General features: G+C 45.6%; 1 protein-coding gene across 2 annotated transcripts in view; it reads left to right on the top strand.

The window, feature by feature from the left end:
• Positions 1 to 24302, top strand: part of LOC130405071 (collagen alpha-1(XIII) chain-like) — an 87442-nt gene that overhangs the window by 59263 nt on the left and 3877 nt on the right. Inside the window, exons 16-43 of one of the 2 annotated variants that reach the window (XM_056610032.1) lie at positions 1082 to 1165; positions 1684 to 1725; positions 1851 to 1868; positions 2323 to 2349; positions 2463 to 2507; positions 4551 to 4577; positions 5262 to 5306; positions 10537 to 10572; positions 10678 to 10740; positions 12161 to 12238; positions 12580 to 12606; positions 12835 to 12870; positions 12985 to 13041; positions 13220 to 13243; positions 13377 to 13421; positions 13704 to 13748; positions 13914 to 14048; positions 14652 to 14723; positions 15034 to 15075; positions 15373 to 15414; positions 15719 to 15745; positions 15874 to 15960; positions 16917 to 16952; positions 18033 to 18086; positions 18400 to 18453; positions 18537 to 18572; positions 22151 to 22237; positions 24221 to 24259. In XM_056610032.1, coding sequence (XP_056466007.1) covers positions 1082 to 1165; positions 1684 to 1725; positions 1851 to 1868; positions 2323 to 2349; positions 2463 to 2507; positions 4551 to 4577; positions 5262 to 5306; positions 10537 to 10572; positions 10678 to 10740; positions 12161 to 12238; positions 12580 to 12606; positions 12835 to 12870; positions 12985 to 13041; positions 13220 to 13243; positions 13377 to 13421; positions 13704 to 13748; positions 13914 to 14048; positions 14652 to 14723; positions 15034 to 15075; positions 15373 to 15414; positions 15719 to 15745; positions 15874 to 15960; positions 16917 to 16952; positions 18033 to 18086; positions 18400 to 18453; positions 18537 to 18572; positions 22151 to 22237; positions 24221 to 24259 — 1410 coding nt within the window. The remainder of the gene's footprint in view (positions 1 to 1081; positions 1166 to 1683; positions 1726 to 1850; positions 1869 to 2322; positions 2350 to 2462; positions 2508 to 4550; positions 4578 to 5261; positions 5307 to 10536; positions 10573 to 10677; positions 10741 to 12160; positions 12239 to 12579; positions 12607 to 12834; positions 12871 to 12984; positions 13042 to 13219; positions 13244 to 13376; positions 13422 to 13703; positions 13749 to 13913; positions 14049 to 14651; positions 14724 to 15033; positions 15076 to 15372; positions 15415 to 15718; positions 15746 to 15873; positions 15961 to 16916; positions 16953 to 18032; positions 18087 to 18399; positions 18454 to 18536; positions 18573 to 22150; positions 22238 to 24220; positions 24260 to 24302) is intronic. The other variant, XM_056610033.1, reaches the window with a different exon arrangement.

Raw genomic sequence — 24302 nt, 5'->3', positions numbered from 1 at the left:
TCACGGCCAGCCAGTCCTCCACTTGAAAGTCCTCATAAGTCAGAACACATGCGTGCGTGTGTGTGTTTGTGTACGGTGTGTGTGTTTGTGTGTGTAAATGAATACTATGCTTGTGAGGACTAGGGTTCGAGCCATGTGAGAAAACGCTCCTGCCTTCAAACCGAGCAGACGTTGAATCTTTCCAGACGTACTGTTTGGGTTTTTATTACCAGTAGTCAGACTACACATGATAAAGGCCCTCGTGTTAGCGATAGCTCTCTAGAACCCAAACAAAGGAATGGGAGAGATGTAGAATGGTGGGCTTTTCTACTGGTGGACTTATTTCTCTGGTAGCCCATTCTGGTCTTTTTAGATCCTGTTGTCGACGTGAATTAAGCTCTTCAGTCGGAAATGTGCTGATCTCCATGGACAGCTTTCAGCCACATAGACATGAATAGAAGATTCTTTCCCCAAGTCATGGCTAGAAATCCACTAGGTAGATAGACATGTAGCAGTGATGGTCCCCTCACTAAGATAAGGGACATGTAGCAGTGATGATCCCCTCACTAAGATAAGGGACATGTAGCAGTGATGATCCCCTCACTAAGATAAGGGACATGTAGCAGTGATGATCCCCTCACTAAGATAAGGGACATGTAGCGGTGATGGTCTCCTCACTAAGATAAGGGACATGTAGCGGTGATGGTCTCCTCACTTAGATAAGGGACATGTAGCAGTGATGTTCCACTCACTAAGATAAAGGTACGTGTAGCGGTGAATGTCCCTTCACTAAGATAAGCCTCCATCAATAAACTATCCATGCTATCCCCAGTGCCAGTCTCTCCAAACAAGGTTGCTCAGTGAAAAAACAATGACGTGCCTTGTTCACCTGCTTCCTTGTCTCGCTTCCCTGGCTAACTTTGCTCTGCAAAGCATAACTTCCTACACGCTCCACATGCAGTGTGTGTATTTGTGTGGCCGTGTGACCTGTGGCGTTCTTGTGCTGGCATGGAGTGCAGTGGATCGGCGTGGTGGTGCTGTGTTGCGTGGCATGGTCCATCAGCGGGCCCCGCGCGGCAGATTGTAACTGTAGGTCTCTCAGCAGGGCGAGACCGGAGCCCAGGGCCCCCCGGGACCTCCCGGGCCTCCCGGGAACCCCGGCCTGAGCGGAGTCAGCGGCCCACCGGTAAGAACCCGGGCAGCGACTTAGGATCACTTGGACTCTGGTCCCAGGTGGACCTTGTAAAAGCTTGTACAAACTAACAACTGGATGGTCGATCTGCACTGGTTTCGTTGGGGGAACACTGGTGGTTAGGGTGTTTGACCCCCAGTAAGGTTCTGGGTTCAAACCCCAGTGTGTGTAGTCTAACTGTAGACACTGGGGTCCAAACCCAGAACTTGGAGCAAGCTGAATATTATGTCTTACAAAGTCCTATTCTAAGCAAGGTTAAAAGCTCTCCAACTCTTTGAGCCATTTCTCAATGCCGTGATTTCAGCTCAAAGACCATTACTCAATGTCTAATCCTAATTAATTTGAGCTGTTAATGGTTTAACACGGGAAAAACATCTGCATAACCTTAAATAAACATATGCAGAATACCACTATGGTCTCACATACATAGCAGGTTTATTTTGCCAGTTATCACACGTGGGTTTACCTCTGCTTAACGCTCCTCTATAAAGTCGTGGTGTCTGTTTTATTAGGGAAAACCTGGCGAAGCCGGGAAGCCAGGGAAAGATCCAAGGGTGAGTAGAAATTTCGGTCTCAGCCAAATCCTTCCTTTATCCAATTGTTTCTCTCCATGTTCCCATTGTGTAAAACACACTGACATTTAACAGTTCTCTCTTGGTTTGTTTTTCCTCCCCCACAGTTAATACCAGGAATGAAGGTAAGCACACACTGAGTTCCAACGGGGTAACCACAGCAAAGATGAAACAGAAAGTGTTCAGAATGTGTCCGACTCTGACCACACACCACCGTATTACTAGAATCGGCCTGGTTTCCTTTGGACTGAATCAGACTATATTTCCCACTATTGAACCAACTGGGATATATTATGTGGGATTATGCAGGAATGTAATTCTCAAGCTATTAAACTTTCGAGACAATGGCTGTATGAATATAATTCCCTTACACTGAAATAATGGCAGTTGTGTAAATCTTTCAAAGTATAATGTTCTGAAATTAAGACTTTATTCAGTGGTTTATAAAAAAAAACTTTGTTTAAATGACTGCAGCCTTTTCAAAGTAAAGTACTTTGAAGTCCTTCTAAAGTCTGCAGTAGATGTTTATCCAAGTGTTCCTAATGGAGAGTCAACTATTAATGGATGTTCTCATTATAGGGTGAAGCAGGAGTACCAGGGCAAAAGGTAAGGTCCAAGTCTTCCATACAATTACACATATAATTACCCATTGGCAAGAATGATGGAACATCCTTATCTCTCTTTCTTCTCAAACTGATCGTCCTTCCATCTCTCCCCAGGGTGACGAAGGAGTCGTTGGCCCGGCCGGTCCTCAAGGCCTACAGGTAGGCTACACCTGTTCTGTGTGCTTGTTAGATCGATGTATGATAAATGTTGTTAAGAGCAGGTAAGCTTGCTCTAAGAGTCCTGCCAGTGTGAACATTATGGGGTTGAAACCAGAACCTTTCGGCCAGCAGTCCAACATCCTATCAAATTTACTATCCTTCCCCCGCAGATACTTATATTAGAAAACAAATATACACCAGATGTTCTTGAGTATTCACAAATACTGGTCCTTCAGTGCTGTGCATTCCGTGGGGTAAAGTGCTGATCACAAGACCACACTCTGAGAAGTCAGAGGTTGTTGTCGCTGCTGTGGCTTAGTTCTGTCCGTGGACTAGACTGACAAACACACAGACAAACACACACATTGAAATGCACACACACACACACACACACACACACACACACACACACACACACACACACACACACACACACACACACACACACACACACACACACACACACACACACACACACACACACACACACACACACACACACACACACACAGAGGGCCACACGCCAGCAGTGCCGGCTTAATGGATTTCACCTCGGGGGTGCGGAGGGAGACCTGCGCACCCCACCAGGCCTGGGCTGCCTGGCCTCCTCTGGAGGGCACGCACGCACAAACACACACACACACACACACACACACACACACACACACACACACACACACACACACACACACACACACACACACACACACACACACACACACACACACACACACACACACACACACACACACACACACACACACACACAGGCATGCAAACACATGGTTGCTCATGCGGACCGGCACAGCAACTGTTCCCTTCCTATCTTACCATCACAGCGCATGACGAAAGAGGGGGAGAGAGAGAGAGAGAGAGAGAGAGAGAGAGAGAGAGAGAGAGAGAGAGAGAGAGAGAGAGAGAGAGAGGGAGATTGTGTGTGGGAGGTAAAAAAAATAAAGTGCATTGATGCAAGGAAGAGGGAGAAGCGCAGAGAACGTTATACAATGAGTTATCAAAGAGGGAGGGATGGGAGGAGAGAGATGGAAAGAGGCGGGGAGGGATGCAAAATGATATAGATGGACAATGGAGTAATTGGGGATGAAGATGAAAACAGGAGGAGAGGGGGGTGGTTTGAGTCCAATGTACCCCTACCATCACCTCCTCCTCCTCCACCACCTCCTCCTTGTCTCTACTATCCCATCTTTCTCAGGGTCAGCCTCAGCTGCGGCTCTCCTCTCGCTATATAAACCACCGGGTTTGGCCATCTGGCCATCGTCAGACTGTGTTTACCCGCGCTGTCGTGACCCAAACCACAACCCTCCCTATCCATGACACCGTACTCCCTCACAGCGTTTATTGGGCTAAGACTTAAGGTTGGATCCACCATGGATCTCTTTTTTCTTTTCCTTCTTCTATTAAAAACATCATGGCCCCCTCCTTCACTGCACAGCTTTGAGCTTCCGTTCGGATTATTGCCTCGTAAACGTTAAAGCACAATCTTCCTATCTCTCTCTCTCTCTCTCTCTCTCGCGCTCTCTCTCAGGGTTTTTTTCTTTCCATGAGCTAACTGCTCCCTTCTTATGAGGGAATAAATTCCTGTTTCTACGGCTCAAATAAAATACAGATACACAGATACGTTATGTCCTCATTCTAAACCATTTTCCTTTTTATAATCATTGATTTGACTTTTATTCCGGAACATATCCCTGGGCAAATAATAACTCAGAAGGGATGTTAGATACTCCTTACATATTTTAAATAAATAATATTCGCTGGCAAGTTGTCTTGGAAAGCACAAATATAGTTTGCAAGTCAGCTGCTCCTTTGATTACGGTATAAAGTACAAACTTGGAGCCTTGCAGCGAAAACTTTATTGTGGTGGGGGTTTGAGGGCTATGGCGCCATCTTGTGGAACACAACGATATTGATTCAAACTAAATTGTTAAAAAAAATAATAATCCTTGTTTATTTTATTTATACATCTTTTTGTGATGCAGGACTGACCGTTTTCTTTTTCTTTCTATTTATGCTATACTCTAACAGGGATTAAAGGGAGATCAAGGCATCCAGGTAAAAACATTTTGCAGCATGCTTTATGGATACACTGTATATCATCAGTGCAGTGATAGTGGCGTTGATTTGTTTTGCATCCACCAGCCGGACGGGTGGTCATCCTCAGTGCAGCTCTGTCTACTTGCTGACTGTCTGACAAAAGATCAAACACGCCTGTTTTCACATATTTACGACCAGCAGCCTGTGCCTACAGGTTGCGGATTACGTAGAGGTCTCTGCTTAAGTATTTGGGAAGTAGACAAACGGTGGTGGAGGGGGGCTGGGGGGGGGGGGCTCTTCCCTGTCTGGTTGCTTCATCAAAAAACGACTTCAAACAACATGCACTACGGACACTTCAGCCTCCTCCCCCCCCCCCCACCACCACCACGTGTCCGTCACTCTGTCCAGACTTTTAAACAGAATAGTCGTTTTGAAAAGCGGCCAGGCTGGGGTCCCCGTCGACCCTGACGATGGGAGCCCCCCATGATAGATGGTTCTGGAAGCTTTCGTCGTTTTTTAGACAAACCAAAAGGAAAACCGAGGGGAATTATTGATGTAGCATTTCGGCAGGTGCACGGTGAGAGCAAGTACTCCCCCCCCCCCCGCAGTCCTGGGACATGTCGACTGCTCTTCACATCACAGTGTGTTGTGTGTGTGTGTGTGTTATCTCCAACGACGTCTCCGTCCGTTTTTGTTCTATAGGGACGAGCGGGAGAAAAGGGTATCCCTGGAGGGAAGGGAGAGCAGGTATTTGGAGAGGCTGGCGTTGCGTGTGGCATGCCGGTGTGGGGGTGGGGTGATGTGGGGGGGAGTCTCGAGGCGATGACATGCATGGTCGCAGGATGGATGGCCCCGGCCGGAGGGAATGTAGCCCCTAATCCACTCATGGCTGCCTGGGGAATGACCTGAAGTTGGACTGACCTTCTCACTGAGAGTGCTTTTTCTCAAAGAGACTTAGTGCCTTTTGTGAAATATATTTTTTTACTATCTGTTTAAAAATTCAAATTCAAAAAGAGTGGATAATTTATTTTTCTTAACGATCATTGACCTGATTTGGTTTGGCCTGTCTAAATAAAATAACGGCCTTCCCTCCCATCAGACATACACAGGCTGTTAAGTCAAGTTAAGTCTTATTTACGGCCCTCAATGCATTTGCCTTAGCCTTGAACCCCTCTTGCTCAGTCTTTGGACTATATTTAGATGATTAACTGTACAAAGGTTCAGCCAATGTAGATACGTGTGCTCCAGGTTCAACAACTTCAGGTTAACTCATGTCTTTATTTATGTCTAACTTGGTCAATCTCAACTAATGGTTTGTCTGTCTGAGTCTTATTTCTCTTGTTGAAACACAGTAACCAAATTACAATAATTGTATATTATTATAATACTAATATACAATATTTGATTATACAGCTTCTAACTTCACAGAAGAGCAGACACATTAAATGGTTTTAAACCTCCTTTTGGACCTCAGACTTGTTGCTTATGCTTGTTACTTATCCTGGTTCTACTGTGGGAATTCAAAAAAAGTTCCATTATTTAACCACGTTAGATTCGTCTTGGAGATTTAAATTACCTAACGACACTGTGACGATTGAAAGACATCAAAGTTACCATAAGACATAGTAGCATCTCTCTCTCTCTCTCTCTCTCTCTCTCTCTCTCTCTCTCTCTCTCTCTCTCTCTCTCTCTCTCTCTCTCTCTCTCCATCTCTCTCTCTCTCTCTCTCTCTCTCTCTCTCTCTCTCTCTCTCTCTCTCTCTCTCTCTCTCTCTCTCTCTCTCTCTCTCAATAGCAGGGTTATAGCAGGGTTCCAGCAGCGCTACTTTTGGGTTAGCATCAGGGATGAGCTCTGTCTATATTAGCAGGTTTAGCGATAGCACTGCAGTGTTCCAGCATTGATGCTGTTGGGTTAGAATCAGGGGTGAGCTCTGTCTATATTAGCAGGTTTAGCGATAGCCCTGCAGTGCTCCAGCATTGATGCTGTTGGGTTAGCATCGGGGATGAGCTCTCTCTGTCTACAATAGCAGGGTTATCGTCCACACCGCAGTGTTCCAGAAGCGCTACTGTTGGGTTAGCATTGGGGACGGGGCGGGAGGGGTGAGGACAGACCTCTTAGTACTCAGTAGGGCCTCAACCTGAGGTCTCACCGAGTCCAGGGTTCTCCCCTGGGATTCGTAACCATAGCAACGGCTCCCGTGTTCCGCCGAAGCGCTGGCAGCTAGCAGCGGTAGCAGCTGGAGCACTAGCCTTGGATGTTTTCTACATTAAGTCCTATGGGGGGAGGGAGAGGGGAAGAGAGAGAGGAAAGAGGGAAAGATTGCGAAATAGTGAAAGGGGGGGGCGTGAGAGAGAGTGAGAAAGAGGGAAAGAAAGAGATGGAGAGATGGGTGGTGGTTGAGGGGGCAGGAAAGGAAATATTGGTGGTATGCACAGGAAGCAGCAATGTGGGCTTTTATTGTATTATAATAAAGAGAAAGTGCTTTAGCAGAGCCCATCCTTCAAAGTTATGGTATGGCCACCTCAGGAATAGTGGTTTGCTCTGATTCTCGCTCTCCCAACAAACAGCCCAGGGTATTTTCCTCTTCCCACCGTATAGAAAAACGGCAAATAATAAAATACTTTGGTATTTACAGGGAATATCTACATGGGTCTGACCGCAGAGTGAGCCTACACTACTAAACCTCTTCAAACCCCTTAGTACCGCCATCACAAGCAGGATTCCCAGCGTCCCAGACAGGACAAGGCCGGCAGCAGACCCTCTAGTGTTACTGAGCCGCCCTCCCAGCTGGCCACACGGGGGGGCAGCAGGCTGGTGGGCCCCAGGAGCCGGAAGTCAGTCTGGACGCCGGACCCACTCGGCTCTTATATTTAATGAGTTCCGTCTTAGGGAAAAACAGATTCAATTTCCACCCCCTGGTAATTGGCAAACTTTGGGCACTGAAAGAAAGACGGAAGGAAGGAAATAAAGGAATGAAGGGAGGTAGGGAGAAGAAGGAAAGGAGAGAGAGGGAGGGAGGAAACAGAAAAACAATAAAGAAAGTGTGAGAGAGAGTATGAAAGAAAGGAAGCAGTGAGAACAGAGGGAACAAACCCACAGTGGATTTTGCGGCCGGAAACCTCGGCGGAGAGTTGCACCGTGGGGAGTCTGGCGGGGGTTGAAAACCTGTGTCTTCCCTGAGCCGGTGAGCAGACCGCTCTCTGCTCTCCCCTCCTGGTTCACTGGGAAGAGAGGCCCTGCCAGATGGACTTGGCATCAGCGTTAATACCCATGGCTGTGCTCACCATGTGGAGTTTACATCGAGGAGAACTGAGGATGCTGTGAATTAGCGTTGCAGTGTGTCCGGTCTTATGTGGGCTGGTGTTTATTTGGGTTATTAAGTTCTGTAATGGGCTGCACAGTGTCTGTGGACTGATTTGTCTGAGTCGCAAGTTCGTCGTAATCAAACAATGAGTAGCAGTTCACTGTTTATCCGTAGTGTAGAGAACTGTCTCCTTTTAGAAACGTTATTTGTGGTTTGAGCTATGGTGGAAACTCTTGACAGCCATGACCTGTGTCGATGTGTCTCTCCTCGGGAAAGAGAGGGCATCGGACACGGCACCGCAATGCCTCGCCAAATTCAGGGAATTGCTGTGGTGTAACATTTGTTGGTAACTATTTGGTCGTTTAGCAGACAGCTTTCATCCGCAGTGACTTATGCTGAATTGAGGATGCATGTCATGTATCACTCGCCCAAGGATGCCTTCAGGTAAGCTGTGGGGACAGCAGGGTTTGAACCCGGAACCTTTGGGCTGGGACTCTAGCACCCTAACCACTATTACCCAAGCCTGCCTGAACCGAGCAGGCGGTTAGGGGGTGATCTGTTCCATGGCAGAGCTCGCGTCCGAACCGGAGGGGGAGTGTCCTCAGAAGAGGGATCAACGTATCGATAAATCACCGCTTGGCATGCAAGCTTGGCAGGTACATGTAGGCTGACAGCAACTGGACACATCATGGGCCGGAGAGGGGGAGAGAGAGGGGGGGAGAGAGAGAGAGAGAGAGAGAGACATAGGACACACAGAGTGTCAGTTAGGGGAGAGAGAGAGAGCAAGTTACAGAGGAAGAGAGAGAAGGAAAAGGACAGAGAAAGGTGAGATGGACCAATATAGTAACAAAGTTCATGTGTGGTAAACGAGGGCTCAGGGAATACTAGAGGCTGATTGGAGGAGCTGGAGATCAAAGCAAATCTCTATTTCCTGTTTTGTTTTAGTTGGCAGGGGACGGGACGTCTCTATGAGAACCCACCAAGTGATACGAGACATGGGCACTCTGTGTACAGACACCAACGTACACACAAATTACTGTCAAGGCAAACGCCTACACTCAAACAAACACCATTCGTGCACACGCACAAACACACATAAACACACACAAATAATTAATGCAATGCATACACAATACGCTTATTAATCTTTTCGGTAAATACACTGATAGAGGATACTTTTTTTTGCATCCCAATTAAGCAACTGAAAATCGATGTTGTTGATTCACTCAACAACGATTATCTAAGCCCAGTTTTCAGTGGACATAGTTTAATGGAATGAGATGATATTTTAGCTCATGTGTTTTAGTTTAGTTCTACTTTTCCTCTGTATGAATCATAATAACTTCATCAGCCCACAAACAGCCCACCATGTTGCCTCAGCAATGTTCACTATGATCAACTACCGCTACATATCACAACCTTTAGGTTAACCCACCCGTGATTACAGATCTTTTGGGATCGAGACCCGGTTCGATAGGCTTCCACAGTTCTCAAAACCTGAAAATCAAAAAGCTTGGAGCTTATGGGTCTCTGTCCGAGCCTGGGTACAAGCATCGACTGCATACAAGCTTATATTATAATAAAATCGAAACATAATATTGTCCACCGGCCTGTTTGGCCTTGCATGGAGCGACCATTCAGGAATCTATATTTTAGATTACGAAGCCTCCAATGTAGAGGACTATGGAGCCTGTCCCAAATGTTTTCAAAGCAGTCTGTAAGTTTGTGGCAGAATTGGCCATGATTTCAGTGAGAAAGAGTGGCGTGAGAGTGTGTGAACAGGCTCATTTGTCTCTCGTTCAATGCGTGAGGGTTGGCAGCTCTGTGTATGAATATCAGCAAAAAAGTTCCCCATCCATACTCAATCAGTGTGTTGTGGATGCATGAATTTATTTCCTTTCCTTGTATTTCCAACCGATGACCCAACAGGGGTCCGTAAATAGACCTTGAACTGTGAGCCACGGCTGTTAGCATGTAGCGGAGCATACCTGCAATGAGGGGTTAGTGAAACCTCGTCGCCGACTTGGTTGGTACTCGGTGTATCCAACATGGCAGCTGCGAGCGTACGTCACTCGACATCGCCTGCGCGTTAATCCGTCCAAATGAAGAGGCAGGCAAACACACTGTTCAATTTAATAACCCACTAGAGGGTCTGTGTGTTTGTGTCTGTGTGTCGCCGACTATTTATACCAAACCTATTTCAGAAGGTTAATCATCACGTGACCTGTTTTTGACGGATTCTAATCTGTACCAGTTTTCACTCCTGCCTTTCAACACACACACTGTAACTGCCTGGCCGGGGCTTAGCTAACTCGCATGTTCCCACGCACATGGACTCTTGTGTGGTTTCAGCTCTGTCCTTCTCTAGTAACGTCTGCCTTACTCTGTTGATCTCTAATTCTAGTCGATTATTGAAGAATTTATAGCTCTTTGTTGACTTTGATTTGAATGGTGTTTATCAAAATATATTGTGGTAGCTTTCAATATTAACACATATTACATACTTCTTGATGTTAACCCCTTATTAAACTCTTCTCTGCATTTTATAATCCCTCACTTCTTCTTCTTCTTCTTCTTCTTCTTCTTCTTCTTCTTCTTCTTCTTCTTCTTCTTCTTCTTCTTCTTCTTCTTCTTCTTCTTCTTCTTCCTTTATCTGACCTGTGACCCCTGTAGGGTGAATCAGGCTTTCCTGGTGTTCCTGGGCAAAAGGTACATGCAGTTTAGAACAGGATTTGTTGTTTTCTTTGTTGTTAATAAAGTTGCGTGGTTGTAACTTCAATTTTCCCGCTATTTTCCCCTCCCACTGAACCAAAGGGACAAGTTGGCATGTCCGGCATCCCTGGTATTCCCGGAATCCCAGGGAAACGGGGTTACAGGGTAGGCCTGGCATGGAACGGTCATCCGAGTTGTTTGTTTTTTATCCCAACCTTCGCTAACCGCTTTCCATGTCAGTATAGTAACAACAATCATTTGTCTATAAAGTGTGCCATGGGTCACCCTACAACCAACAGCCCAGGGCGTCAAAGTCTCGACAAATGGCACTTGATTCTTTTTTGTGTTTGGACTACGATTTGTAGACAAAATACTCTTCATTCCGCCAAACTACGACGTAGCAATGTAAAGCAAAACAACATAATTGGTGGCACCCATTGTAAACATTCGATTAACACAGATTATACTAGAAAGTCAACAACATTAATGAAAAACTCTTTCCCACTACCCCAGCGGGTAACCTGGGGAAACTGTCCCTTTAACAGAGAAAGGCAGCGCAGAACGCGTCGTAGTTCTGATAGTTTGATACAGGGAGCGGTTCCTGTCATTAGCCACGCTGACATGACTCATAAAGCCTTTGGACGCTCCCGCTACAGATGTTATTCAGCTCTGAGTGTGCAGTGGTTCCTCTGTCTAACATGTGTTGTCTGTCACCACGCGAGCCAGCTCTGGCTCTTCATCACTAACACCACCCCAACCTCCCCACCTGACCCTCCAACCCCCAGAGGGAACGGGCTGGAGTGGAGCATCCATCCCTGCACTCACACGCACACACGCACACCCGCACGCACACACGCACACACACACACACACGCACACACACACACACACACACACACACACACACACACACACACACACACACACACACACACACACACACACACACACACACACACACACACACCTGAATGCTCGCACACATACTATTCATAATGTATCGTACGGTTTATAACTTGTCACGCTTGGCTGATGGTTGGTTGGTTCTTTATAGCCTCATCAGAGGAATCTTTGATGAGGCTGAGGCCTAAAGTCACATTGTTTTTAACTCTTTTATATTCTGCATCTGCACATATTATTTCATGCTGTCTGTCCGTAACCTAATGTTGTGACCGGCTACAGTTTATCTTGGCCAGGACACTCATTACTAATCATACAACAAGTAGAAAGGGTTGTGGAGAGCACAGACTGGATGTCGCAATTGGGGCTTACATAACCTTGCTGTCGTTTAACCACTGCCTGCGTCTGTGGTCCATGAGACATCCACTCCACTCGCTTCCCCCGGTTCAGATAATGATGAGTGATGAGTTGTTGTTCGTCATCATTGATCCATTCTGTTTCAATTGGATTGATGACATGGGAAATGGGATCAGTATAAGGATTCATCACATAACCTACCCATGATTACATGTTGCATTCACGGCATGGAGAAGTGTGGAAGTTGTGAGTAGCTGTAGTATTGTTATTGTGTTGTGATAAGAGGTTTTCTCTAAAACCTTGCTGTTGTTCCCTGTGTGTCCACTAGGGCGAGGCGAGCTCTGCTGGCAAAGGGATTAAAGGAGAACCCGGAACTCCAGGAATAAATGGTCTATCGGGGTCCAAGGTAGGGGTCCGTCCTTGCAGTTTAGATAGATACGCCCTTCTTTCCCATTTTACTGAGCAAACTTTAAATAAAAAAGTACTGGGTTCGATCCCCATTGTCCGCAGTCTTTACCTGTATGCATCCTTAGGCGAGATGCCCTAACCCTCTCTTGTGCTTTCATGATGTATCTAAATTCACTGTCACTCACTATGGATAAGGGTTTCTGCTCATTGACTAATATTGGATTTAAAACGTAGAGAAGAAAGAAAAAAGTAGAGAACTTCTCTGTAGTGTGTAATGAATTAATCATATTGTGCGGTAGACATTGTTTGACTTGTAACTCTGTTTTGTCTCTGCTGCAGGGCGACAAAGGAGACCAAGGCATTAAGGTGAGATGACGTCACCTTTTAGATCATTAAATCATCACCATTCATTAGCTTTGCGTCACCTTAGCCTGAACCGTTAATCACATTATTTTCAACAGAAATGTACAATGATACTGACTCATGGAAGGTACCCCTGAAAGCACAGGATGTGGACCACTGTAGTTGATTGAGGAATGTTTTGAATTAATTGAAAAATAACCTCCACCTGGTGTACCTGTGTTTGGCCTCTAGGGGGAGACAGGAGCTGAAGGCCCATTGGGACCAAGAGTAAGTTCAGACCACCAGGCTCCTAGAGGGAGGAGGTAGATGACTGCTGAACTAAAGTAAGCTCATCTAAATGACCTGTATTGTAACTTGTCCTCGTCATTTTTGTCTCTTTAGGGTCCGTCAGGCCCAATCGGAGAGCCCGGGAAGTCAGAAATCCAGAACAACGACAACGTAAGTCTCATCCTCCTCCTCCTCTACAATGGTTGCTGTATAAGCTATAAGAGTCGACTGTTGGACACTTGATCAAGGAAAATGGGTTGCATTGTGGACTGTATTTTCATGATGCAACGTGATACACAAAATAATGATGAATCATTGATTGATGGGTTGATTTTATATTCCACAACAGGATATCCGCAACATCCCCCTAATGGTATGTAGTTAAAAAATTACACATTCATGCATGCATATATATATATTATACATAATACAAATTTTGAGGTCTGATATAATCGAATCTAATATTATCGGATTGAATATAATCAATTTTAAAAATTGTCCTAAAGGGCCCACCCGGACTTCCTGGACCCCCTGGGACATCAGGAAACAAGGTAAGGGGGGGTTAGGTCACATGGGGTGGGGCTAGGTCACATGGGGCGGGGCTAGGTCACACGGGGCGGGGCTAGGTCAGACGGGGCGGGGCTAGGTCACATGGGGCGGGGCTAGGTCACATGGGGCGGGGCTAAGCCCAAGGGGGCGGGTTCTGAACGCATGGGGCTGTTTCAACTCTGAACAACCCAATCCTCCATCAAAAATATTCCAGCCACAGATTAGAGAAATTAGGGAGAGAGCATAGACTAATGTTTCATGTGTTGTCGTACCTGTCACTCCAGGGGGACGTTGGCCTGCCTGGAGCCCCGGGACACGACGGAGAGAAGGTAAGGGTTAGTTTGGTCTTTACATTAATGGAGACATTAATGAGTGAATGTCATATTAGGCTGTTCTAGCAATAATGATGAATAATATGACGATTGGGTTCTGATGTGTGTGTTCTGATCCATGTGTTCTGATATGTGTGTGTCTGTGTGTGTGTGTGTGAGCAGGGTCCCCGGGGGAAGACAGGAGAGTCGGGACCCGCAGGCCCGGCCGGCCCAGAGGGTCCCAGGGGGGAGAGCGGTGTCGCCGGCTTCTCAGGAACCAAGGGAGACAAGGGCGACATGGGTCTCTCTGGATCGCCTGTGAGTGATGGAGACCTCTACAGTACCCGCACCAGGGGCCACATCCTTAATGGGGTCACCCCACACACACACACACACCAGGGGCCCGTAACCTGGCTTGGTCAGTAGGGCCCAGGGCAGGACAGCGTGTCAGGCTAACCTCCTATTATGTCATGAGAGAGTGTTCTAGAAAGAGACTCCAGAGATGAGTGAGCTCGGTGAAGAACCATGGTTAGAGCCTCAACCAAAGAAGCCTGGGTTTAGTTTGATGGTCCATCTGCTGGTTTGACAACCTGATGATGAACTTCATATCCCATGATGCAGTGCGGACTATACCTTTGACATAGTCCCTTACCTTAGCTCTTATATCGTATATATATGTGTGTGTATATGTTCATTGAGATACGAAGGGCAACATTGCGTGTGTAACTCTCACTCTCTATTTCCAGCTTATCTCAAACTCACAATATCGCATTGGCGCCAGTTTACAAAATTATATAAATTTGTCCAACTTCGTTTTGTCCACCTTGGAGTTTGACAACTCCTCTCTGATCTGGTCCCTGATTGAAAGTCCCTCCGCAGTCACCCTAACCCTGGTTTTCCCGCCCTTTCCCGTTGCTGTAGGGGTTAGACGGCCCTACGGGGGAGAAGGGCGTGGCCGGAGCCTCAGGCTCCATTGGACTACCAGGCGCTATGGTACGCAATGATGCCCCTCCTCCATGTCCGAACCGACCTATCAGGCTCAAGGAAGCTGAGATGAGATAGTAGTTTATACACTGCAGATCAGGGGTCACAGCAGAAAGTACAGAGTAAAAATGATGCATTCAAATATAGAAAATAGATCTTTATACATATTTTGAGATACATACATTTGATCACTCCAGTCGGTGTTGCTTGCAAAGTACACAGTGTGTGCTTCACGTCTCAGGCCCTGGACTGATGTTGCAGGTCTGGGTGATGTGTAGTCACCATTGTGTGTCTGTTTTTTAAAACCTGCGTATCACAGGGGCCCAAAGGAGAGCCAGGGGACGGAGGAAGGGCAGAGCTGGTGAGGAGCTTTTCCTAATTACTTTCTAATAAGTGGATCGTTCTGGAAGGGGAGTACTTTAGAAGAGGAGGAGATGTCTCATAGTTGTTTGACCCCAGCTGACAGTCTCAGGATTTTACCCCCTAAGGGTGCAGTGTACTTGTAAGCAAGACGCCCTAACCTGCTCATAAATGATGTGTGTGTGTGTGTGTGTGTGTGTGTGTGTGTGTGTGTGTGTGTGTGTGTGTGTGTGTGTGTGTGTGTGTGTGTGTGTGTGTGTGTGTGTGTGTGTGTGTGTGTGTGTGTGTGTGTCTCCAGATCTTTGGGCCACCTGGGCCACCCGGACCAGTGGGTCCAGCAGTAAGTAGAAACATCTTCTACTGTCTTCTAGTGTATTCCCTTTAACCTCATTTCTCTACAACTCAATACGGTGACGGCCCGGTCTGCTATAGTAGACACCGGTGGGATCATGAGTGAGAGTTGAACAGTAGTTGAGATGCTGTTTATCTCTAAGTGATTCTACCGACAGCAGGAATGTATAAGCGTGTACTGTATGAGTAATATAATGTGTAAAAGCATGTTATCTCAATATTTGAAAAGTATTTTTTTCTAATGTTTTTGTTGTAGTCTTCTTTTTGCTAAGTTTTATTTTTTTCTTACTTAGGGGCCTCAAGGACATTCGGGGCCTAAGGTGAGTGTATTGATTGGAAACATTTATACCAGAATCATTTTACATTGTATTAACATAACCCACCGACTGTTATGAATACGTTAGTTTCAGCTTAGCTTGTGATGCTAATAATGCTAATACCAATGTAGGGAGAGCCGGGCATTGGAATGAGAGGGGAGAAGGGAGCTTCTGGTCTGAAAGGAGACAGAGGTGACCGTGGCCATCTTGGACTTCCCGTGAGTACAACCAGCCGACATAGTAGTGCAGTGCTGTTTCACACCAGAAGACGCTCATACGCTTGAGTTGTTCTAGAATGTAGCTCACTGTACTGTCAAATCATGTGGTTTTTTTTACGCTTGTTACAAACAATTTAACAAGGCTTTGAGTTGAGTGGTAACTCAAAGGATGATTTCATGTTTTAGCTGTTGCGGTCAATTACTAACATGACAACCTCAACTGCATGACAAAGCATTTCAGGACCAATGAGTTAGTTTCACATACCTTTTTAATAATTTATGCTATTGTTAACATATGTTAACATCCACAAATACGCACACTTTGTACCACTATTTTTATTGACATACTTTTTCATGAAACACAACATAATGTTCAATAGCACCATCATCATTGCTATTGACACATTAATGTTACAGTCATTCAGAATGACTGTCAGTGTGATAGAGCTTCAGTGGTGACTCTTTACCAAGTGGAAGGTTACTTGGCCGTAGTCTTTTTCAGTTCCCTAACAGCAATCAGGCAGCTGTTTGTTTCAAATGGTAGCCCTCCTCTAAGAAACTACCATTAGAAACACCACTCACTTTACCTCCACCACCACTACAACAGTGACAACCACCATCAACACAACCACTTATATCAATTCCAGCACACCACCATCCCTTCCACGTCCAACACTACAAACAACATCCCCTCCACCACCACCACCACCACCACCACCACCACCACCACCACCACCAGCACCACCACCACTTTTGATATTCTTCTACATCTGAATGTTTGTCTTGTCGGAGTCACCTGAATCACCTGCTTTTACTCACCTCATCCAACCCCTCCACCACCCCCACCCCCTCTTCATCACTCTCTCCACACCCTCCTCCTCCTCCTCCTCCTCCACCATCCCTCCATCCTCTGCTCTCTAACGGTGTGTGTGTGTGTGTGCACAACGCCATGCCAGGGTGCTCATGGGTTAGACGGCAGATCGGGTCCAGTGGTGAGTGGCGCCTGAAGTTTCCAGTTCTCCTCTCTTCTCCTCTCTCCTTCTCTCGTCTGCTCTCCTCTCCTCATCCTTTCTCCCTCAAACACCCCCATGCAACGAGCTTCTTGCCGGTCTGTCTACCTGTCTGTCTGGCTTTTCAGTCTGTCTTGCTGCGCCGGTATCACACGTCATGCCTGTCTGTCCACCTTTATCACCGCCTGCTGCCTGCGTACCTCGTCCTGATGCCTCTCTATCGGTCTCTCTCTCTCTCTCTCTCTCTCTCTCTCTCTCTCTCTCTCTCTCTCTCTCTCTCTGTCTCTCTCTCTCTGTCTCTGTATCTGTCTCTGTCTCTGTCTCTGTCTCTCTCTCTCTCTCTCTCTCTCTCTCTCTCTCTCTCTCTCTCTCTCTCTCTCTCTCTCTCTCTCTCTCTCCTGGTTCTGTACAGTGGAGGCAAAGTGAGGTCAGGTTAAGGGCCGAGGTTTTGAGGATGTGTAAAAAAAAAAGCACAAGGTCAGACAGGGAGTCAGTTGCTCTGTTGTCCATCCATTAATCCTCGACCCTCGGCCTGAACCCCTCCTCTCGCCTCACCAACCTACACTCCCAGCTGGTTGGCTGTGGAACAGCTGCCCGTATGAAGCATGAACAGAAGCCATGCTGCATGCGGACGTGGACCCTTAAGTCCAGTTTGCCGGCGTGACAGTATCAGTTGTCTCCCTTTTATTTTGCATTCTCTGGCATACTGCACCTCCTGCATATGCATCTTCAGTCCCCTGGAGCGTAACCTTTGACCCCTGACGTCTGCTAAGAGAGAGCGATCCGAGGCGGAACTCTACAGTTCAGTTTGCTCAGTGTCTCAACAGGTTCAGAGGGTTTATGACAACAGTATGCAAAAATACAGCTAAATACTAAAATACGGCTAAAATACGCTATGACGTATATTTCATAAAGTAAAAGGTGTTCCCTCGACCTTGTTGATATACTGATATAGAACGTTATCAGTAGGAGACGATTGAAGGTTGCTTTCGTCTTGGTCAATGTGTGTTAATGTGTGTGTTGTGCGACCCACTGAAGTGTGTTTTTCTTCTGCTCTTAAAGGGTCTTATAGGACCGTCAGGTGTGCCAGGGCCAGCAGGACCAAAGGGAGAGAGAGTGAGTAGTTTGCATCTCTGTGTGTGTGGGAGAGAACACAATTGTGTGAGGCTTTGGTCTCTGCAGGCGAATGTGTGTGTGTGTGTGTGTGTGTGTGTGTGTGTGTGTGTGTGTGTGTGTGTGTGTGTGTGTGTGTGTGTGTGTGTGTGTGTGTGTGTGTGTGTGTGTGTGTGTGTGTGTGTGTGTGTGTGTGTGGAGAGAACACACTTGTGTGAGGCTTTGGTCTCTGCAGGGTAATGTGTGTGTGTGTGTGTATGTGGCGTCTATCTGTCTCTGTGTGGTGAAAAACACTCTCTAACCCGTGTCTCTGCAGGGAGTAAAGGGAGATGGAGGTGTACCGGGACCAATCGGAGCTCAAGGCCTCCCTGTGAGTATTCTGATGTAGAGGAACACTGCTGTTTGACTTGCCATATGGACATTTAATAACTCTGTGCATGTCTTCACCTACAGGGTTTAGTAGGACCACTGGGACCCAAAGGAAACCGGGTAAGGGCAGATAGCAATATGTAGTATTGTTTGTACAGAAGAGCTGAGAATGATGATTCAATTGCCAAATGTGTTTTGGTTAGACACGTATTTAAAAAGCTAAACTTACTCGCTACGGTTGGATATTTTTCTAGTTTAGTCACTCCTGGTGGATGCTAATAGTTGTTCGAAGTGAACATGGCTAATTAGCTTAGCTGTCTGGGCTACGGTTCCGTAGCCCAGACAGAGTGTCCGTAGAGTGTGGGCCCCAACCTTACTATCTATGTGGCTGTTTTAATATCTTGAAGTGGGAGATTCATACACATATGTCAGGTCTTGTGTTGCTCTAATTTTTTCACCCACAATTTAAGGTTAATAAAAGCAGTAGCTAATTAGCTTAATTGCATTTAGCAAAAGCTAATCAGGTTGAGTTCAAAGGCTAGGTGAAGTAGGGAATACAAATCTGAATCAAAATATGAATCTTGGCTTGGTTTGCTTTGATACTGCCTCTGGAAAGAAGCCAAATGAGTGGGATATGAATTATTATGGATAATATATGCCACATGTGGTTTGCCTTTTGAGGGTTATTGACAGATTTGAAAATCAAAAAGCATCAAAGCAACTAATTTGCTTTGAGATTGCTTACATGGTGTCTTGAAATTATTCTATGTCTTTGAACAAAGGATTTGAAAGCAAAATATGCTCTTATTTGTTGGTCAATTTCAATCAATGATATGTGAATATCTGAAAAATAACACATTCTGTCTACAGGTTGTCAGACTATCAGAGAACCTCTTCCCATATTTCTGCTTCCCTTTTCCTTTTATAGAGAATGTTTCCTTCCCCTTAACCTATTACTGTTTTAATATGTTGCCTCCCACATGTTAAAGTCATTCCGTCTGCTCTGCCAGCACTTTCACCAGGCCTCCAATTCAAAAGACAACCGAAATAATGAATGATATACTGGTATCATGCTTTTTGGCTTCATTCCTATGCATTCTTCAATTCAAAATTAAAATGAAAATAGTTTGATGATTAGATTATACAGAGAAACTATTTTAAGAGGAAGTGATTTTGGTGAAGGTGCTGTCAGAGAGAGGGGATGACCCTAGCGGTGCTTCCTTTACTTCTTCTCCTTCCTTTGTTTCCACAGGTCCTCCTCTTCCTCTTCCTCCTCCTCCTCCTCCTCCTCCTCCTCCTCACCCCTTTCCCCTCCCCCCCTCCATCTTGCACTGCGGCCCGTGGCTCTGTCTTTTTATACTGCCGGGGTGTCCCTCTCTCCCTCTTACAAACCTTGGTCTCCTCCTGCTCCTCCTGCTCCTCATCCTCCTCCTGCACTCTAATGTAGTCCCGGGTTAATCCTCCTCCTCCTCCTCCTCGTCCTACTACTCCTCCTCGACTCACACATCCTCCCAGCCACTCCACTCACATCCTCCCTCTCCAGTTCTCTGGCTGGCAGTCAGGGTGCTCTCACCTGAAGACAGTAGGTGGACTCAAAGGCACCGGTCCACTTAAAACTCCACCGAAATGGGCGTGCTTGCAAAGGCTGGCAAAAACACTGCGATTCGTTGGCGGTTCGTTGATTTGACCCAAGTCACATCGTAAGCCTTCCCGTGGTATGGTTGACCGATTGTTGCAGTGGTGCATTCAGGGGCGTGTAAGAACGCTTGACTAGTTTGGCGAAGTACCCTGGGCGCACTGCAGCGATCAAGGCCTAAACCAGCCACTTTGTAAGTGCAAACACGCCAATTTCTTGTTTTAAGTTTACCGGGGCCAGGTTCAAGATGGTGGAAGCCTCACCTGTCAGCCAGAGTGCAGTTATCTCCTTTTTTTCTATTTATTTTAATCACTTGTAAATACACCCCCACCACTTAATCACAGTCCTTTCCTTACCCCTTACTCCCTTCTCTGATTCCTACTGCCTCTTAAACTTGTTGAGCGGATATTTAAAAGTTAGTCATCCTCCAACTTTTTATGGACTTAATAATGTACCATCGTATATTATCTTACTAGGATGAGATTAGTTCAGTTGTTTGCATTATTAAATGCTATCACTGTATTGAAGTGCAGTCAAACTCCTGTAATTAGCTTCTCATTTGTTACTATATTAACATTAATACTAAATAAATTGGTTATTTGTATAACAAATAAACATAGATTTGCTATATTTGAGCTAGATAAAAGTTTTGCTGAATGGAATGGAGGACAAGCAATTGCAACACGAGTGTTAAATCCAACTTAAAATTAAACAGCAATCTTTTAACATTGAGAAAAATGTTAAGCATCTTTTTGACGTCCATGTAGTTTTGAAATTTTGTAAATAAAGTTAATTCTGCTCATTGCGTATTTAAGTAATTTAATTTATTTTTTCATTTTGTAATTTAAATTTGTTAACTAAACAACTTAATCCGCTCAGCAATCTAACTTGTCCCTCCCTAACTCTCTCCACTAACCTTCCCTTTGACTAAACACATACAATTATGAACTCAAATTGGGCCTCATTCAATAACCATTCAAAACCCTATGAAACATATATTAATAATGTGTGATTTATCTTTGGGTACTGAAGAAGGTCTCGAACAACAACATAGACAATTTTTTAATTTGATTTGATTGAGATAAAAAAGTTTTTAGAAAGCAATTCCGATTGAACATGTTTCAATGGACACAGTTAAGATAGTTAGCATGGTAAACCATAGTTAGCATGTAAACTATTGTTAGCATAGTGAGCATGTAAATATAGCGCATAGTAGGAAAGATCAGTTGGCATTAGGCAGCAATCGAAAATCATGCAGATTCATGTCCCTTTGAACGAGGATATGTCCAATTTGATGCTTGTGTATCCAAGAATGGCTCTATTTTCTATCCATATATATAAGTGAGCAAAACTAAATAATCTTCCAAAGAAACTCACCTGTAAGTATTATAAAATATTACATATTCTTTGAGTATTTCACCAAAAAAATATGAATTCATTAATTCAAGAAAATGTATTAGAAAAGGTTGTTCTTAAAGTGCGTTCACACCAAAAGCAAAGTGTATATTCTACTCCGAACCGCACACCTTTATCTTGCGAACCGCAAACCTTTCTCGTGTGAATTGTCCAGCATCAAGCGAAAGTTTCAATACACGGATGAGGTGAATTTGCGTTGGTGCTGCGAGTAGAATTAGCCTGAACCGCGTCGTTGGCGTCCTGCCATTTGAGCCATTTGCTCTGCCGGCTTTGCCGGAGAAACATTTGCATCTATACGCCTCATTGTATTGACTTATTGTGTTTATTCGTGCTGTACCAGAGTTTGCTTAGCTTTTGGTGTGAACACACGGTTAGTCTCACTTAGGAAGGATGTTGGTTAAGGATGGAATGGTTGTCTGAATGAGGCCCTTTGGTACTACACAGTACACATACTGCACTTTTACATATATATATATCATTATGTCATTATATATATATATATCATAGACTTCTGTACACATACACCAAGCCTGACAAAAATATTCACATCGATCCTTCAACAGTGCATAGTTGCTTACACCGCTCATTGGCGACGTGACCCGGAGGACTAAAGTTTGTATTTTTGTGGATGCGCTGTTGTTTGCAGGGAGAGAGGGGCAAGAAGGGCATCAGGGGCCCCAAGGGGCATAGGGGAGACCAAGGAGCGCCAGGATTAGATGCCCCCTGTCCGTTGGTATGTCCCTGGTCCGCTGTGCAGCCAGCAGGCGAAGGGAAAGGTCGCTAGCTGGAATACACACACCCTCCGCTGGTATCTTGGTCTCGTAGGTGTGGAGGGTCGGTATTCTGGCGCTGGCTTCCCTTCGCCTCTGGCATTTACGTTGTAATAAACCTCAAAGGTCATTGTTTTGGTCCAAGTGTGTCCAAGCGAGTCAAGGTTGTAAAGTGGGGGATTCCTACACAGATGAGTAGTGTGATCTATTTTGAACCAATGGAAGGTAGTATTATGGGAGATGGGTGTTTCGACATGGACCAGATGGGAAGGGAAGAGGTTTGGATTGACTGCAGCGTTTGTGGACCATGGACCAGAACAGTCCCTCCAGAGAGGTATTTTCTCCCCAGGGTTTGACCGAGAGGAAGGGGACGGCTACTGTGGATGATGAACATAGCGTGAGAACCTGAGATGCATCGAGAGGGGGGGGGGGATCACCATGGTTCCTCTCCGAGGGGGGTTTCCATACGAATCAGATCCTTGTGTTTCATCCGGGTTTGGAAAACCGTTTGAACCAAATTGAAAAGGGTCTGATCCTTAGGAACATCCTAAATTGAATGCAAAACCTTTCAATCTTTCACCTTAATGGGCGAGACAATTGCCGGATACCCAAACTTCTCAAAGTTGCACCGACCGTCCTGTCGTCTGGTCGGCATTTCCCAGACTCAAATGATTTCCCGTCAACGCTGAATCATCTCAGTACCGTCCACTTCCTGTCGCCGTCACTGGAGGCCATCCCTCAACACGGTAATAGCTCCCAGCTTCAACTCGCCCATTCAACAGCCGATCACCAGCAGGTCTCTCCATCCCTGCAGTAGCGGCTCCCCCGACCACCACATAAAACACTAATAAAAAAAAAACACCGCCAGAGAGAAGGTACAGCCGAGTACACATATTTAAACGGCTGATCTCGCAAACAGGGATTCCGTGGATTTAAGGGGGAGCAAGGTGAACCGGGCCAGCCTGGCCTGGACGGGCTGGATGCCCCGTGCGCTGTGGTATGATGCTCTCGCCCTCCCCCCTGTTACCCAGCATGCCTTTAGCTTTCCCTAACCACGCCCCTAACCATACCCACTCACAGCGTTTCACACTGTCAGAGAGTTGGCTCTCGTAACGTGCACGTGGCGACTCGTAGAGTTAGCGTATTTAGAAGATGCAAAAAGTTCAACTGCACTAAGTGGCACTTCACTTTTTTTTGGATTGTGTAGACTAAGTGAAGTATTATATTACTCAGTCCATCACCCTCTAGTCCCTCTTTTGTTACACTACTAACACTTGTTGCCTTTAACAAAAGCCTAACACTTTTAAACATAACTTATGACGAGAATAATTTTGGTTGAATGAACTTTGCATGCAGATAGGTGATTTTTTCTGACAAAGAGAAGAAATGTTAAGACAAATCCCAAACATCTAAACACTGCTTAGTCCTCCTCTTTGAGCCAAAATAATACTTAAGTCTTTCCACTGTTTCTTGCATGGAGCACCAAAACTTCTACCTTCTGGGGCCATCCAAACGCTGTGATCAGGAGAGGCTGTCAGTTATTGACAAAGCGAACAGGAACCCACATCACAACATTTCACACCAGTAGAAAGCGTTCTGTAAACGGTATTTCACTATGTGATGATTTATACCGAAAGCATTTTTTGGCACGTTATCGATGAACAACACAGATAAAGTTCAGGAAATACCGTTATAGGTAAGGTTACTTTCTTTTATATGCAGCCTACATTCAAGCCTGACAGCGTCTCCATAATTGTTTAAAATTTAAATGCATATCTTTAGGAAGAAGAAGAACACACATTCATCATTTTTATGGATCATGTTTTGTTACGCCGCACTGCTGTGTTTGCCATCATGTTGCTTCTTGATTGCATGGGCGTGTTTTTTACTTGATCTTTTGGGGAATCTCATTACCATTATCTGCTTCTCGCATCCTTCTCTCTCAGGGAGACGACGGCTTACCTGTACCGGGCTGCTGGAACAAAGTAAGTCGAGACCTCGGCCGTTGGGTTGTAGTGCTGTGGTGTG

This window comes from Gadus chalcogrammus, chromosome 15 (assembly GCF_026213295.1).
Source record: "Gadus chalcogrammus isolate NIFS_2021 chromosome 15, NIFS_Gcha_1.0, whole genome shotgun sequence".
NCBI classification, from domain to species: domain Eukaryota; kingdom Metazoa; phylum Chordata; class Actinopteri; order Gadiformes; family Gadidae; genus Gadus; species Gadus chalcogrammus.
This window is presented reverse-complemented; position numbering and strand designations above follow the sequence as displayed.